Source organism: Coturnix japonica, chromosome 10 (assembly GCF_001577835.2).
Source record: "Coturnix japonica isolate 7356 chromosome 10, Coturnix japonica 2.1, whole genome shotgun sequence".
NCBI lineage: Eukaryota > Metazoa > Chordata > Aves > Galliformes > Phasianidae > Coturnix > Coturnix japonica.
In genome coordinates this window covers 1,567,101-1,583,417 of record NC_029525.1, presented here as the reverse complement: position 1 = coordinate 1,583,417, position 16,317 = coordinate 1,567,101, and the positions used below count along the sequence as shown (strand labels likewise).

The window sequence follows — 16,317 nt, the reverse complement described above, 5'->3', positions numbered from 1 at the left end:
AGATATCCTCACCACCTGCTTAGGAACGGTCCTACAAGAAAGCAGGAGATCCCTGCTCTCAAAGCCATAAAACCTGATGATGAACCCCAAAATACAGCCATTCTCCCATGCTTTAACAGCAGCCTGATGGCCCATGGAGATTCAGGGGAGGTCTGCAGCACAGAGTCCCTCATCCTCACCTGAGGACATGGTGAGGATCTGCCCAAAGGAATCCAACCCAACCTAATTCAGCCCAACACAAGCTGCCCTGACAAAAAGTGACAGGTAGCCTCAGGGCAGTTATTTGAGCTCATGCAACCACACTCCTCTAGCAGCTTTCCTTATTATTTAACCTTTAGCCCATGGTCTAATTTGGCCCGTGCTCAAGTCGAGCCCAAAGCAGGGCAGATGTCATCACAAACCCTCTGCACTACCTGGCTTACTTACTTACTTACTTACTTACCTGGAGACTGTTCCTATAAGGTTCCTACAAGGCCCCTTCTAAAACATCCTGTACTGTTTATGGTTTGCCCTGCCCTATTAATCATCTCCTTTTTTCTTCTCCCCAAAAGGAGTTCTGCTTTCTCAAAGCAAATGGGAAGGAAGTTTCAGATTTTCCACTGAAACTGGCTTTTTCCTCCTCCCGTGCTTCCCTAAAACTGTAATTCAAACAACTTTAATTGTACATTATTTTCTTTCTGAATTGCCCCTATGGATAATTTATCCTCTTTTAGTGTAGCTGTGGGGAGTACAATCTTATCTTTTAGCTCCAGCAATGCTGACAATTTCCTATCTTCTGATGCCTTCTGCTCTTCACTATGTTGGGGCTTTGTTATATAGTTGATTAAAGCAAAATTGCTTTTCGCTGCAATTTTACTGCAATCTAACCCAGAAATGCCCAAAGAATCATAGTCATCTTTCACAATGCTCATCTGTTAGCTGCTATAAAAGTCCTCCCTGCACAGTCTGGAGTGCCTCTAATTCTGTACCAGCCATAATATTTGTCATCAATTAAATCTCCTCTATTGACACTCCTCTGAGCTTCTGGAGTCAAGATACTGAAGATATCCAGGCAAACCCATGGTCACTCAGTGCCATCCCCTATTGTTCATTTTCTCCTTTTAATACGAAAATCCTTCAGCAGAAATTGCTTTTCTTTTTGTATCTGTAACGAAAAGCTTTTGACAGCTCTCTGCCACAGCTTCCTTAGTGCACCTTTCTGGAAGGTTTTCAGGCTGCTTGGCTGTGAATCACGGCCCCGTGATCCTATACATCGCATGGAGATGTGCTGCCCCGTGCCTCATCCTTCCTTTTCCAGTTCTGAGGGAAAAACATCCAAGCATGGTGTGAAAATGCCCCTTTTCTCTGCCCCGAGGATGCTGTGGAATTTTACCAGATGAATCCAAGGATGGGGATATTGAGCTCCCAACTACGTGGGAAGGAGTCCATGGGAAGCGGCCCCTTGCAGCAGACAGTGAGTCCATTGAAAGGTGTATTTGGGGGACGTTTTAGCCATTAAGGCTAGAAAGCACCACATGTTTATCTGACCTCCTATATCACGTTGGACTAGGAAAACAGGTTGAGCTGAGCTAATTATATCATTTACCATAATGTAAGGACAGGCTAACACATTTAATCTTAATTTAACTGATAAAGGTTGACCAGCAGAGGATGGAATATAAGCATAATGTATGATAAATAAAATAAATCCCATGGACACGTGTAGTGTCCATCATGTGAGCAGTCTGTGCAGCCATGGGCTGTTGTTTGCAAGTGCTGTAATGAACTCCTGGCCAGCTCATTCCCTCCTCTGGCCCTCAAATGATCCAAGCTTTATTGTCTTCATTTCATTTTAATTATAGGCATTTAGTCAAATGGATCAGTGTTTCTGCCTGGTTGGCTGGCTGTGTGCCACTGGGACCCCAGGCAGACAGCACGAGGACTGCAGTCGATGCTGAGCATGATAGCACGGTGCTCATTGATGTCATTGGGGTCATTGGGCTGCCTTCTGCTCCACCCCCCCAAAACCTGGCCTAAGCACCCATGAGCACTGCTTTAGGAGGCACCATATGTTATGGGGAGCTGGTGAGAGCCCACAGCTAACTATAGCCCTGATATGAAGGTGCACTGCAGAGACCCTCAATGCTGTGTTTTGGGGATGTGTTAAGAGTTCCTACTTCTTGAGGAACACGAAGTGTCAGCATGTCAGAGTGCTGAACAGACTCCCCCAGGATCCACACCTGCCAATGGCCCAGAAGCCAATTTAAGGCCAGCCCAGTGCCCTTGTTCCTTGCTTGATCTATGCAAGTGCTGGTCTTCAGGTTCAGCCCCAGCTGTGCTCATAATGCATATGGGCTGCGTTGACCTGAATGCTGACCCAAACTGATTTTCTTGTCCAAGGTCTGCTGTGATTTTGTGTGCTGTGCTTTTACGGGCCTGAGCAGGGGTCACCAGGCTGCATCTAGGCTGCATCTAATCTGAGCATGTTACCCTCAGCATTCTTGCTCCTGACCTGTGGGCTGATGTCTCAGCTTGAGCACAAGCCAACCTTGTCACTGCAACCACAGATGGTGACTCAGACTCTTGTCTGCCTCCTGCTTTCCTTGTTTGGGTACCTTAGGGCTGGTCCCTTTCCTGCCAGCCACATTCCTGACCTCTCGCTTCCCATGCCCAAGGAAGCAGCGCACTTACTGCTCCATAGTACAACAGCCCTGCTTCCTGTGTGCATCCTGGGCATTTTGGCCTCGAGCCCTTGCTCCCTAGGCTAGCAAAATGTAAAAGGAATAGCCCCAAAGACTGCTTACCCCAGGTCAGCACTGTGTGCAGCAACCCCTGCATTGCAACCACTAGCGCACCCAGGGTGAGCCCTGCGCTAATCCATGGGTGCCACCTGCCGTCTACTTCTGATGACATCACCCACGAATTCACCTCTGCATCCTGCTGATAGCTCCAGATGTTCAGCTTTTTCCTTTGTGCCTTCTCAGAGGCTTCCTGCTGTAACCCACAGCTTGTGGGGGTGAGCTGGGGACAGCCACATGTATCCTGCCTGCGGCTGGATGGAGCTGCTCCAGATGAGAGCAGGAGGATAATGTTACCCCTTTCCTGAGGATAACAAGGGCAGGGAATAGCCCTTGTGTATCTGCATCTGGAAACCTAAATCTGTTGGACCCGGTCTCCTAAAAGATTGGGTGGAGAAAGCATTACTGCATGGCTGAGCTGGACTGCGATTGAAATGAATAACTTCAGGGTTGGGTCAGGGAGAGGGGAAAAATCAACTTCATTCCTCTTTGTTTTATGTCTTTCCTGCAGAAAATTAGAAGGCAGATTTCAGACTGATGAAATCAAGTATGCCAGGATTTCTCCTTGGATTTGTTTTTCTCACTCTCATTGTGAATTGTTCTCTCTGGAATTACCTTTTCTGTCACAACGCTTGTTTTGTTTGAAAGGACATTTCTCCTTAGGAAAAAAAAAAAATCAGTTCAAACACTTTGACCATTTCTGACGGGAACATTTGAGCATGTAGGAGGATGGGAGGGTGGCTAGAAATAACCAAACTGCCATTACCCAGTGGAGCTGAGATGTGGAAAGCCACCTTTCTGCAAAGTAAGAAAGTACATCTATATTCCTTTCTCACTGCTAGCCTGAAGTCTTCCTTTTTCCTCAGAAAATGATTTTACAAGCTTGTCTCTGGTTTTACAAGCTTTTCCTCTCTCTCTCTCATAGTTCAGAGCGCCATTTCTTTAGTTCAATCTTCTTTTTTTTTCCTCCCACCTCCTTTCCTGCTGCTTCTTGCTTCTCTGTCATTTTCTTAGATTTCTTTGCACAAAATCACCTGGGTTTCTTCTTTTTCTCTCTCTTTTTTCTTCTCCCTATCGGCATTTCCTCACCATAATCTTAGATTGCTGGCAGCAGGAGTTGCTGCATCCAGCAGCTCAGTCCTGCAGCTCCATGTCCTCATGCCCAGCCAGCAATGATGCTGAGCCTGTGTTCCCAATATAGACACTTGCTTCTACACCCACTCTGGAGTGTGTGTAGGATGAATCCTAGCCAGCAGTCCCAGACCCTTAGGCAGAAAGGGCATCTGTAAGGACTGCCAGAGAACCTTCCTGGTGACTCAAAGGGATGGGTGTCACCTCTGTCCTGATGGCTCTCCTGAACAGCCCAGGGAGGAGCCGGTGTTCTGTTATCTCATTAGATTAACAGTATTCCCCACCTGCCTTTAGGGAGATGAGCATGATGCATGCATGACCTAAGGGCCAGAGCTACTTAGGATTCTGTAAGGCAAGAAACAACTCCTGAGGGCCAGCAGCTGAGTCTGAGTCTGGCCAGCCTTATGTAACACATAAGCATACACACATGCTGCATTGTGTTTGCTCATTCATCTCTGCACATACAATGCAAACGCAGTGTGATCATGCACTTAATGCGGTCTTGCAAGGCGGAGGCATTGTGTGTGTGTCTACAAGCTGATTTGAGCCAGCTGAAGCATAGATCTGTGCTTTTGCTGGCATGTCAAAGTCTTAACCAGCGTTATTCAGTGTTTCTCAGCCCTGACAACAGCTGCAGTAGCTGAGTTTTGCTGCTAGACGTCATTGAGCATTTCATGCTCTACCCTACATTTTCAACTTTCCAATAATAGATTCCAAAGAAGGTGACTGTGAGTGAGCCTTCCAGAGGCAAAGCTTTCTTCAAGTGCCAAAGTGTATCAATAAATACATCAAAATAACAGGATGTCTTAAACACTCCCAGTTGCAAGACGACAGCTCCAAGATGACACACGTGCACACGCACAAAGACAACCCTTCCCTGCTGTTCTGTAAAGCACAGGAACTGCTGATTTTTCTTCCTCTTTGTTTGCTTTGAATCTGATTTTTTTTGCAGTCCTGCTTTTGCTGAAGTCTCAGAATAACCAAAATGCTGGGTGAAAAGATGGGTCTTGAGAGAAAGGGGAAATGCAAGGAGTTTGAGTTAATGTTTGGGAACTTCAATAAGCCTGAGCTCCCCTTGCTGTTCACAAGGTTAGGAATCACTATGCCCACACAAGCAAGAAAAAACATCAATAAAATCATCACCTATAAGCCATTGTATTACAGATTCACAGAACTATAGGGGTTGGAAAGGACTTCTAGAGATCACTGAGTCCAACCCCAAACTAAAGCAGCTTCCTTTCAGCAGGTTGCACAGGTAGGCGTCCAGACATGTCTTAAATATCACAAGGAGACTCCACCACCTCTCTGGGCAGCCTCTTCCAGTGCTCTGTCACTCTGACAGTAAAGAAGTTCTTCCTTGTGTTAGCATGGAACTTTCTGTGTTCCAGTTTCTGCCCCTTGTTCTATTGCTGCCTGCCACCAAGGGTCCATCCCCGTCAGTATGACTCCTGCACTTTAGATATTTATAAACAGTTATGAGATCCTGAGTTTTCTCCAGGTTGAATAGTCTCAGGTCTCTCAGCCTTTCCTCATACAGGAGATGCTCCAGGCCCTTACTCATCTTTGTGTCCCTCTGCTGGACTCTCAAACAGCTCCCTGTTTCTTTTGGAACTGGGGAGCTCAGAACTGGACACAGTACTCCAGATGAGGCCTCACCAGGGCAGAGTAGAGGAGAATATCACCTTTCTCAACCTGCTGGCTGATTTTTCTTGATGCACGCCAGGACACCATAGGCCTTTTTGGCCACAAGGGCACACTGTTGACTCATGATCAGCCTGTTGTCCACCAGGACACTCAGGTCCTCCTCAAAGCTCCCTTCCTGCAGGCCAGCCCCTAACCTGTACTGATGCCTGTGGTTATTCCTCCCTCGCTGCAAGACTCTACGTTTGCTTTTGTTGAACCTCATCAGGTTCCTCCCTGCCCAACTCTCTAGTCTGTCCAGGACTTGTTGAATGGCAGCACCTCCTCCTGGTATGTCAAACACTTCCCTCAGCTTCATATCAGCAGACATGGACTCTATCCTCTTACCCAGGTCACTGATGAAGATGTAGAACAAGAACAAATCTAGCCCCAACCCACACAGAACACCACTAGTTATAGGCCTGTTGTAACAACTCAGTCTGGTGGAATCCTTCCCTTTGCAGTAGAACACTTCCCTTACCATCAACCTAGTTAACCCAGTGCTGGCTAACTCTTTTTCTATACAACTCCACTGTAAGTTGTATGCGACCCGGTAAAAGAGGATATACTTGTGCACAGAGAAAAAACAGCTTTTCATTCCATGCTAGTCATGCTGCATACCTGAGATACTGAGTATATACATGTCCATGTACATTGAGGATTGCAGTAACTCTGGTTAACTTCCCTAAGAGATTCCTGAAGAGTTTGAATTGGTCAGCATTGTGATCTTGTCACCAGTCATGGATATCTTCTGCTTTGGTTTCTTGCGTTATATGCTCACAGCACTTCTGTCTCGAGCAAAAAAACAGATGAGTTACACAATTGTGGGGAGAAGATGGAAGGAAACAACAGCGTGCTGAAGCCTCCTGCTAACTTCTGCCCAGGCCTCTGGCAGCATGACTCACTGTGAGCTGCCATGGTTACGAAACAAGTATTACTGTGCAGATACAAACCATGCTCAGAGGCAAGTACATCGCTGACTGGTTCCAAACTTGGAAAACACTCGGGTGTAGGTAAGGCCTAATACCAAGTGGGTGTTTGCAAAAATGAGAGTTATAGCAAAATCCTCCGGAGCAGGAAAAACAGCATGCAGAAAGCAGAGGGAAGGGAAGCATCATGTGGAAATTTTGCTTTCTGGTTCTTTTTGCTTATTCCTTCTGGTTTTCCAGTGCTACTGTCAGAATTGTTGCACAGAAAAACAAACAAAGGGAGAAAAGAGGATGTTTCTGTACCATGGCAAGAAAACAAATAGTAGTGTCGTGGATGATTCAGCTGGCAAGGATAGTGAGTCATGGAAATGCAGCATGGAAGCACTCAAGTGCAGGATACGCAGCACAGTGGAACATCTGATGTAGAGTGAGTTTAGTATCATGGCACCTTTAGAGAGCCAGGACTGCCAACAGCCCCAACGTTTCTCTCCTGTGAGCTCAGCAGAATGGAAGCTTACCTGAAGTGTCGGAGCAGTGCTTTTGTCAGCTTTAAAGGAGTTGCAGGGTTTCCATGTAAAAGGTGTGCCTGATCCTCGAGTCACATCAACAAGGAAAGCACTCTCATTTTATTTCCTGAGAATTAACCAAGCAAAGTACTCAGGGATGCAAAATCAAGCGGCTGCACCCTCATGAAACAAGCTATATTAATAGGGTTTAACAGCAGGGATGTTTTCCCTGGAAAGAGAAAACAGCTTCTGATTGTATTAGTGTCCTCCCAGGGCCCTTCTCTGGCTGGGAGAGAAGGCTGGGCAATCTTTGGACAGCTATTCTAGGAGATCTGAGCCTGCAGAGCTCTCTGGAGTAGGAAAAGAGGACTCAGCACAAAGCAGAAGATACACTTTTGAGTGATTTCCTTCTTTCTTTGTCTTAATTCCCAATGTGTTCCTGTGCCATTGATTTTTTTTTTTCAGTTTCCTGCAAATCTCCCTACCTTGGATACATGTTAAACCACTCAGCAGTCAACCCCGACTGTCAATGCCACCCCAGGAGGGATAACAGTCCAAAATCCGCTTTTATGTCACCTAAATCAGGGTTACAGTCAGCTGGGGTTACCAACATGGTACATAACTAGTCTATCTGACCCCAAATCAGATTGGGAAATAGAGGAAACCAGGGTGACTACTCACAGCTCACCAAACAAGCCTCGAGGTGGGACCACGTTGACTATTTTTAGGGACAACTGGCAGGTCCAGTGAACCGGGAGGGAATTTTTGAGCTCTCTCCGCAGTCGATTTCACTGCTAACCTGAGGCAAATGCATTCACTTCTTGTGGCTTCAGCTTCCAGTCTGTGTAATCAGAGGGGCAGGGTCCTTTATTTGGGAAAAAAAAAACCCACAAACAAACCAGAATAAATCCCCACAATGTTATTTTACTTTCTAAAATATTTATCAACAAATGCTCTTCTGTGCTGGTAGGTCCTAATTACACATAGTCTCTTGCTCCAAACCTCTGCATTATGAGGCTATCCACGTGAGGGAATCTCTCAGCATTTTCACCTGTTTATTACCTACTGCACCATTTCACACTGATAATATAAGAAGTGCAATACTTTCACTGGGTAAATTCCACACAGAAATCCAAAATCCAATGTGGGATGTTGGGGGGAGGGGGGGGGGATGGGGAGGGAAGACCTGTTGGTAAGCTATGGTTGTGTTTCAACTTATTCCTTGTGGGTAAGTGATAGTTGTGTTTCAACTTATTCCTTGAGGGAAAAATTATTGGTTGATGCTGCTCCTGGCCTGCCTTCCTGTGTATCTGCTATTTGTAGAGAATGAAGAATAAAAGTGAGGTTTTAGTTGGGTCATGGAAAACTGATTTCAGGAGTATCACCTCAGCCTCAGCCCTGTGTTTGCTGGGACACAAGTAAAGAGACTGGAACTGTGCACGGATGCACGACCTGAGGATGGTATTTGCTCTCTGCACCCCCATGGCACCGCCAGGCCCACCTCGAAGCGGGCACAAGATGGCGCCTGAGGTGAAAACGCAAAGCCCGCGCCGCGCATGTCACGTGACCCCTCCATCTCCGCCCAGAGCAGCGGGGCCGCCCCGCCCAACTCTCGCGAGATCCACCGGTGGCGTCGCGGGAGCCGGCGCTGCGCTGCGGTAGGAGGTCGGCGGAGAAGGACGGAGCCGGAGCCGCTTCGCCGCCCTCCTTCCTCCCTTCCCTCCCTCCCTCCCGCCTCGCTCCCCTCCTCAGCCGGGAGGATGCCTCGCTCCGGCCCGCTCCCCGCCGCCTTCTCCCTGCTGCTGCTGACGGCCGCGCTGCTGCCGGCTCCCTCCGCCGCGCAGAACGGTGAGGGCGGCGTGAGGGGAGCGGAGCGGAGGGGGGAGGGGGCGCGTTGCCATGGGGCCGCCGTTACTGTGGGGGCGGCTACGGCGGGGGACGAGGGTCATGGCGGGGCGGGGGAGGCCGTACGAGGGTTTCGGGGGGAATGGGGGTCGCTGTGGGGTGGGGGTTGAAGCCGCCCCCCCCCTCGCCCCTTTCCGCCGTTCTGAGGTGCTTGGAGCCCGGCAGAGCGACCATCTCCCGCCCACTGAACCCGCATCTGCCGAGTTGCCTTCGGTGATTTATAATGCAATAAAGTCGTAGTTCCTTAGCAACTAAAGGAGGTGCTGTGATAGGAGCGGAAAAGAGAGGAGGCATAAAAAAAAAGAAGAAGAAAAAGAAACCACCCTTCTCTGTGCTTTATAGGAGAGTGTGAGCTAAATGTGGCGCCTGTGCCTCCTCCCCGATGAGTTTGCATGGCGGTCGGGGGCTGTCGGAGCTCTGTGCCAGCTCCTCGTTGCTCCCTGTGGCACTGTGAGCTTTGAGGTGGCCATGAAGGAGGGGTGGGGGCTCCTGAGCTGCCCCGGGTCCCCTGTGTGCCAGTAGAGCAAGGCAAGGGCAGAAGCTCAGCTGCAAGGTTTGTGTGCGTTGAGGAAACCTTACCTGCAAAGAAACCACACCTTGCATACATTCCTATTGCCGCTGGCTTGTGGTCACTTCATCCTCTCACCTCTCCCTTTCCTCTCTGCTGTATAGTTATTGCGCTGTCTTGGTCTTTCCTCCTCTTGAGGTGGGTTTTGCTTTGCAGCATGAGGTTGGCTTTGACCCTTTGCTGCAGGAAAGAAGCCCTGAGGCCTTCAGCCCTGTGATAGCAGACACAGATGTAAGAAATAACAACCCAAAGATCCCAGATTGGATTTATTTCCTCAGTACTTGTGCGTTTTGCAGTCTGAAACCAGTGACTGCTAACCAAGCACCCATGTTGTTGCATGGAAAAAACCTGTGGGCATTCTGTATTGTGAAGGCCTTTCCTAAGGAGCACCAGATGGTCAGTGGCCAGTTGGATTGCTGTGACTACAAAGTCTGCTTCTGCATTGATGCAGTGTGCGCTATTGCAGCATGGTGTCAGCAGGGTTAATCTGCCCACGTTGTGTTTCCCATGGTATTTGGGTGAAGTAAGGTGACAGGAGTTAAATAGGTTGTGTGCTTGAAGCTGCTCATGTGTTGAACTAGCAAGCAAGGTGTCAAATGCAGGCAGCTGATATGAAGATGCTAACTAGCTGCTTGATAGGCAGTGCAGACACTTGGGTTTTAACACTAGTTCTGTGTCTTAAGCTCAACAGTTGAATACGTTCTGGGGGTAGTTGGAAGGTCTTAACCTTCCTCTGCTTCATTCTTGGTTTCCACTGCTGCCGTGAGGGTAACAGTAGCAGGTTGTGGTATGAGATGAGATTACAGACCCCAGGAGTTTTCTGAGAGCTCATTAATTTTTATGTGGTTAACTGGGGTTGTCCCAGCAATAAATGCTGGTGGAGACTCTGAGCATCTGGAATATACACAACAAGTGAGAATCTAATCTGGAGCATTCCAAAGGCAGAGATCCTTCTGAAAAAGGTGCATTGCTGCAGCTGAATTTCTGCTCTCCATTAAGTGCTGTCATAGCAGAGAAGCAAGTTTAAAGGCTCAGCTACAGAGGAGCTGATTTTTCTGCAACTAGTGGCCAGTGAGATGCTTCCTGAATCAACTCTGCTTTTGCTTTGATGTGAAGAATAAGCACAGCTGTTTTCTGGGTTATAGGTACTCCTGGTAAGCTGTTCTGAAAGTAATTGAACTTGAAAAGGTATGTGCAAATCTGTCAGTGGGAACTATCTAAACATTGCCAGGGGTGTGCTTTGAAGGTGTGGGGAGCAGTAACCCCAAATGTACACCCAAGAATCCCATGATGTGTTATTGATACGTGGTCATCACCTTAGTGAAAGATAATATGGCAGGGGTTGTTCTACTTACAGCACCACTGGGTTACATACCTGTTGAAGCTGCAGGTTGTGGACTGCTCAGCCAGCAATATGCAGCAAAGGCCAAAGTGCCTTTTTTCTTCTGACAAGAGAAAAGGAGGCTTAGAAGAGAGGCGAGGAAGCACCAGGAGGAGCAGCTGGCAAGAATCAGTCTGTCAGGAGGGTCTGTATAAACCTTTAGTTTCCAACTGGTGTTAGTTGGAGAGTCACCACTTCAGAACAGTGTTCTCCTTATGGAAGGGTGCTTGGCTTGACTCTTTGGTGGTGTACACCATGCCTTCCCTGGTTGCTGGTTTTTGACCTTGGCAGCTGCTTCCTTCAGAACCAAGACTTCAGGATACTTGCACCTCGTAGGGTTTGGTTTTAAAGGAGCATGGCTGTATCTCTGCTGATAGCTCAACTATCTACTCCAGCTGCTCCTGTTAAATTTGCAGCCTTTATCACAGCAATACACAGTCTAAATCATTATCGCTTCTCCCAGTTCTTCCATTTCAGAGCTCTGGTCTGGCAGCGTGCACTTAAAAGCAGGTTTTCGTGTCTTGTCTGAAGGACAAAATTGTTCAAATCATGCTTTTTTTACATTGTGAATGCTGTTTCTGGCTGCAGCTTTGCAGCCATTTTGCACTGATTGCCTTCTGGTATTCTGATGTGATTTTAGCGGTCCCCAGATAAAACTAAGAGATGGTTTCATACAGCATTTATGGAGCGTGAGTGTGGGCTGAGCATCGAGGAAAATGTTCAAAGTTCTGTTCTTCTCCCCACCGTTTCTATTCTCCTTCCTCCTACAACTCCCGCATAGGAAACTTAAATACAAGCAAGATGACTAAGATGTATACGCTTGAAAATCGCATCGAACTCTTCCAGTTCTCTGCTAACAGGTAAACGAGGCGTCAACTGCTGGTACTGGCACTTCAAACAATAGCTTTAATTATGTCAAGGAGCAATCCAAGTGGAAGTGCAGCTAAGTGCTGGAGTACACTGCGAGCATTAACTGGCCTTGCAACAGAGTCCTTCAGGAAGACGACTTGTTATGCTCATGAATGAGGTGCATTCTCTCCTTCACAATGAGCTGTTTCTTTTGCTGTAAGCACTCGTTTAGATCGTAAAAAACCCTTGCATTGTAAAGGACAATGGTAGCCTGTGATTCATCCTTCGGTTGTAAAACCAGTGTGGAAACTGCTCAGCTCCAAGTGCTGGAGGCACTATTCCTATTGGGGAACCTCTTAAGATGAAGGCTGGATAAACAGATTGTGCTTATTTTTAACTGGAAAGGTCTTTTAGCTGTGAACCTAAACCTCTTCTGGCGTTTTATTCCTTACATCCATACAGTTCGGAGTGTTCCCTTTCCATCAGCGTTTATTTCCTGTGTTAGGTCGGTTGTCACGGTCATTCTGTGTAAGTTGGATTTTTCCTTAGTGTTTCTGATGCTTTTCAGTCACGTTTTCAGGAATGTGATGAGTCGAACTGGCCGCAGTTCCAGTTGGGGCCGGCCCAAAGCTCAGTGGAGTGGAAGGATTGCTCCGTGCATCTTACAGATGGCATTCCCATTTGCATCACAGGACACATGCGTTTATTGCGGTATGTTTTTGACTCGTGTCCAATGGGATCCTTTACAATGGCCACATCTTACGTGGCAGGACTTGCTTAGTGTTCCTTGGCTGCCTACACCAAGCAGTTCCTTGGTGCTCCTGCTGAATGGCATCTTCTGATGGCTGCTCCCACTTGTCGTCATCCTGTTGGATCTAATGGAGCACCCACCTCTACTTGCCTTCAGCTTGCCTTGGTTCTGTCAACTGAAACAACACTATGCAATCAGCTATTTTATTTTAATCTATGTTTCATCTACTTGCTTGCATACATGAAAAATAAACATCTGATACGCAAAGCTGTGTCAATGGAGTTTTTTTTTTTGGGGTAGGAGGCTTTTGTCTGGGAGCAGTAATAATTGCCCTGTAGAAAATAAGATAATTGCAGCTGTTTTCTCTTCTGTTTCCATCTGTGTCTTACTGACTTTGCAGTAGATCAGGTTGTCATGGATAAATGGCCTCAAACCATGGCAGGGCGGTGAGGCTTAGTTCATCAGATAGGTTTCTCCCATTGTCTTCTTGGGCACTGAACTGGGACGGACAGTCTGCAGTTCCAGTCTGGTGGAGGAGGATTGGCTGCTTAAAGTTGGGAGTTGTCAAAACTCAGCATCAAAAAATAACGTCTGGTTGTTCAAGTCGAGATCGTTGGCTGAACCATTTCTTATGTGCCTTCATCAAAATCTTACTTGGTATTGAATGCTTTCACTTCCTCAGCCCTCATGTTGTGTGCTGCATTGTTTCTTTTGTCGTTAGGGGAGATTCAGTCTAATTAAATCTAAAAATAATTTCAGCCTGGGAGTATTTATCCACTAGTAAGATAGACTGTTAAAGATTCATGTTCTCTTGATAAGCTTGAAGCTTTTTTGGGTCATCTGTGTGGTTGAAGTCACCGCTTCAGTGTTGACGCAAACTCATTGGAGCAGAAAGATGATAACTTTGGAAGCTGGGAAGGATTCATCAGGCGGTGTCAGAAGGTGTGGATAGCTGCTATCATTAAGAATTAGAAGATTTTGAGAGTGAAACTTTTTTTTTTCACTGTTCCTGTTCAGATTGCAGTGGAGAACAGCACTGAGATGTCAGTATCATGTTTCGGCTGCAGCAAGGTTTGTATGCGTGGGGAGGAACTGAGCAGTGGGCTCTGATCTGGGTTGAGTTATAGAATGGCCTGAGTTGATAAGGCCCACAGTGCTCATCCAGCTCCATCCCCCTGCTGTGTGCAGGGTCACCAACCAGCAGCCCAGGCTGCCCAGAGCCACATCCAGCCTGGCCTTGAATGCCTGCAGGGATGGGGCATCCACAGCCTCCTTGGGCAACCTGTTCCAGTGCATCACCACCTTCTCTGTGTTGCTGGGTAAATAGGACCCCCATTACACTGTTGGAGGCTGTAGGGTAGGACAGTGGTTTGGATGGAGAGAAGGAAAAAACCCACAGTCTCCTGGATACTGGGTTTCTGCCTTGCAGCTGTGTTCAAAGGGATGAAGAAGCATTTTATCTATCTGCTCTTGGGAGGAGGGTTGGGATTTCAATATACCAGATGCAGTCTCAGACCTGTCTGAGGAACATGTATTTGAATCAACTTGGTGTTCCGTGTCACATCAATGTGTTTTTATATTAAAAAAAGTTGGGGGGAGATGTGAAAGGACAAGAACAGATCTACAAACTGTGTGCATGAAGAGGAGCAGGGTCCAAGATACTGCCTGGCTAAATGAATTTGCATTGTGGAACCTTTTTATAGAGGATAATTAGGTTGTGATGTCCCTGTTCTGCTATGAATCAAGAAAAAAAAACCCAAGTCTTGTAATGCTGTAATTCCTATGGGCTTGTTTAACAGTACATGTTATAAAATAATACATTAATGAATCTATTAAGCCAAAGTGCTGCTTGGTGCAGCTAAGTACTGTCGTTATTTACTACTTCCCACATTATGTCAATTACGTTAGTTTGGAGTAGATGTGGGGATCATGGAGGCTCTCCGTGGAGCTCATTTGCTTGCTTGGAAACCTCAAATAGATGCATTTACTAAGATGCATGTTGAAGGATGTAAGAAGAGGATAGAGGGAGTTATGGATGAGAATAGGGAAGATGTGAAAAGATGCCATAAGTCCAGAGCTTGAAAGTGGTTGAAAAAGCAAACGCCATATTGATGGGCTGCTCCTGGGTTTTATTTTTGGTCTTTTTGGCCTGGTTTATGCCTGAAGAGCTTGATGGAGGTGAGCTAGAATGAGCTCATTTAGCAGGTTCAACTTGCAAATATTAAATTCCCTTCATATTCATGCAGAGCTCCTCCTAATGAACTGGTTTGCGTGCAGTTACCGATTGTGGTCGATTGCGGTCCAGCTGTATCGTTACTCCCGTTAAAGTTATGCATGTGTTTGCAATGTTAAGAAACTGCTGTGTTGCTATAAGTGGCGTTTAATGACTGGCATAAGTGGAGATGATAGAAATAGGGGCTGACATAGGGAAGGCCAGAAACCTTGTGAGGCCTTGTTTGCAGTGCTGCATCCAGGCCTGCGGCCCCCAGTACAGGAAGGATGTGGAGCTCTTGGAGCTGGTCCAGAGGAGGATCACTAAGAGGCTCAGAGGGCTGGAGCACCTCTCCTGTGAGGAAAGGTTGAGGGAACTGGGCTTGTTGAACTTAGAGAAGGCTCTGGGGAGAGCTCATTGTAGCCTTCCAGTACTTGAAGGGAGCGTGTAAACAGGACGGGGAATGGCTGTTCACAAGGGTGGGCAGTGATAGGACAAGGGGGAATGGTTTTAAACTGAGACAGTGGAGGTTTAGGTTAGAAATTAGGAGGAAGTTTTTTACACAGAGGGTGGTGGTGCACTGGAATGTGTTGCCAGAGGAGGTTGTGGATGCCTGGAGGCATTGAAGGCCAGGCTGGATGTGGCTCTGGGCAGCCTGGGCTGCTGGTTGGTGGCCCTGCACACAGCAGGGGGTTGAAACAAGATGAACATTGTGGGCCTTTTCAACCCAGGCCATTCTGTGATTCTATGAGATGTTCTGAGAATTTGGTATTTTCTGGTAATTCTAGGAACTGTGTTTAAGTTGAGAGAGGCAGATTAAACGCTGTGTGGGTTTAATTTGCTGTTTGAGCAGGCAGTGGTCAGGGTTAGTAAAGGGAACGCAGGCTGAGAACAAAGAGTAAGGAGCTCTGGAACACGCAGGGTTTGTCTGGGTGCTGTTGATCTTCAATATGGCTTCAAGCAAGGACAGCGTGCTTTCTCTCCTTGTACTTCTCATTGTTAATTTCTGCTTGAGGCATTCTAGCCTGGGTGTTCAAATAGTTTACCTAAAGCAGCCTTTCGCAGGCAACCTAATGTTGTTTCATCCTCTCTCCTTTGCTTTAAGCAGCCACAGTTGCAATTAGCTAACTTGCACTCTAACGTTTTATATCGTATTACTTTGTATTTCTATTCTTATGCAAATATGATGACATTAATTCATATTGCAGGATCTGTTTTAAGCCAGAAAGTCACCAAATAAGCAATTTATTTCACGCATGTTGAGTTATCCTGAGTTTCTTGAGTCTGTAGCTGGGGACTGTCAGTGTAAGCTCTGTTAAGCAGCTCTACACCTGTGAGAGGTGGCCTCAGAGACTCCAGAAATGAACTAGAAATCTCCTAACTTGGAGGTAACATCCTGTTCAGCCTTGGCCAATGGTAGAATAAGTTCTGCTTTCTTTGTGTCTTGGCTTCCAGGCTGCACAAGCTGTGGGCTCAGCTGGTGGCTCATGCTGGCGCTTTCCACCTGGCTGGATGAGAGGAGTCATAGGGCAGCGTTTCCTGAGGCCTGCAGCATCTGGACACTCAAATCTTGTGCTGCACCTTGACGTATTTGTCCCTTTTTATCTCCATTTTTGCTGTATTTAGGG

General features: G+C 47.0%; 1 protein-coding gene across 5 annotated transcripts in view; it reads left to right on the top strand.

The window, feature by feature from the left end:
* The first annotated feature begins 8,629 nt into the window (after nucleotides 1–8,629).
* NPTN (neuroplastin) overlaps nucleotides 8,630–16,317 on the top strand; it is a 44,723-nt gene continuing 37,035 nt past the window's right edge. For 4 of the 5 annotated variants that reach the window (XM_015872617.2, XM_015872616.2, XM_015872615.2 and 1 more), the window contains exon 1: nucleotides 8,630–8,871. In XM_015872617.2, coding sequence (XP_015728103.1) covers nucleotides 8,784–8,871 — 88 coding nt within the window. In that variant the 5' untranslated portion in view covers nucleotides 8,630–8,783. Of the gene's footprint in view, nucleotides 8,872–13,514; nucleotides 13,549–16,317 lie in introns of those variants that run through there. The other variant, XM_015872618.1, reaches the window with a different exon arrangement.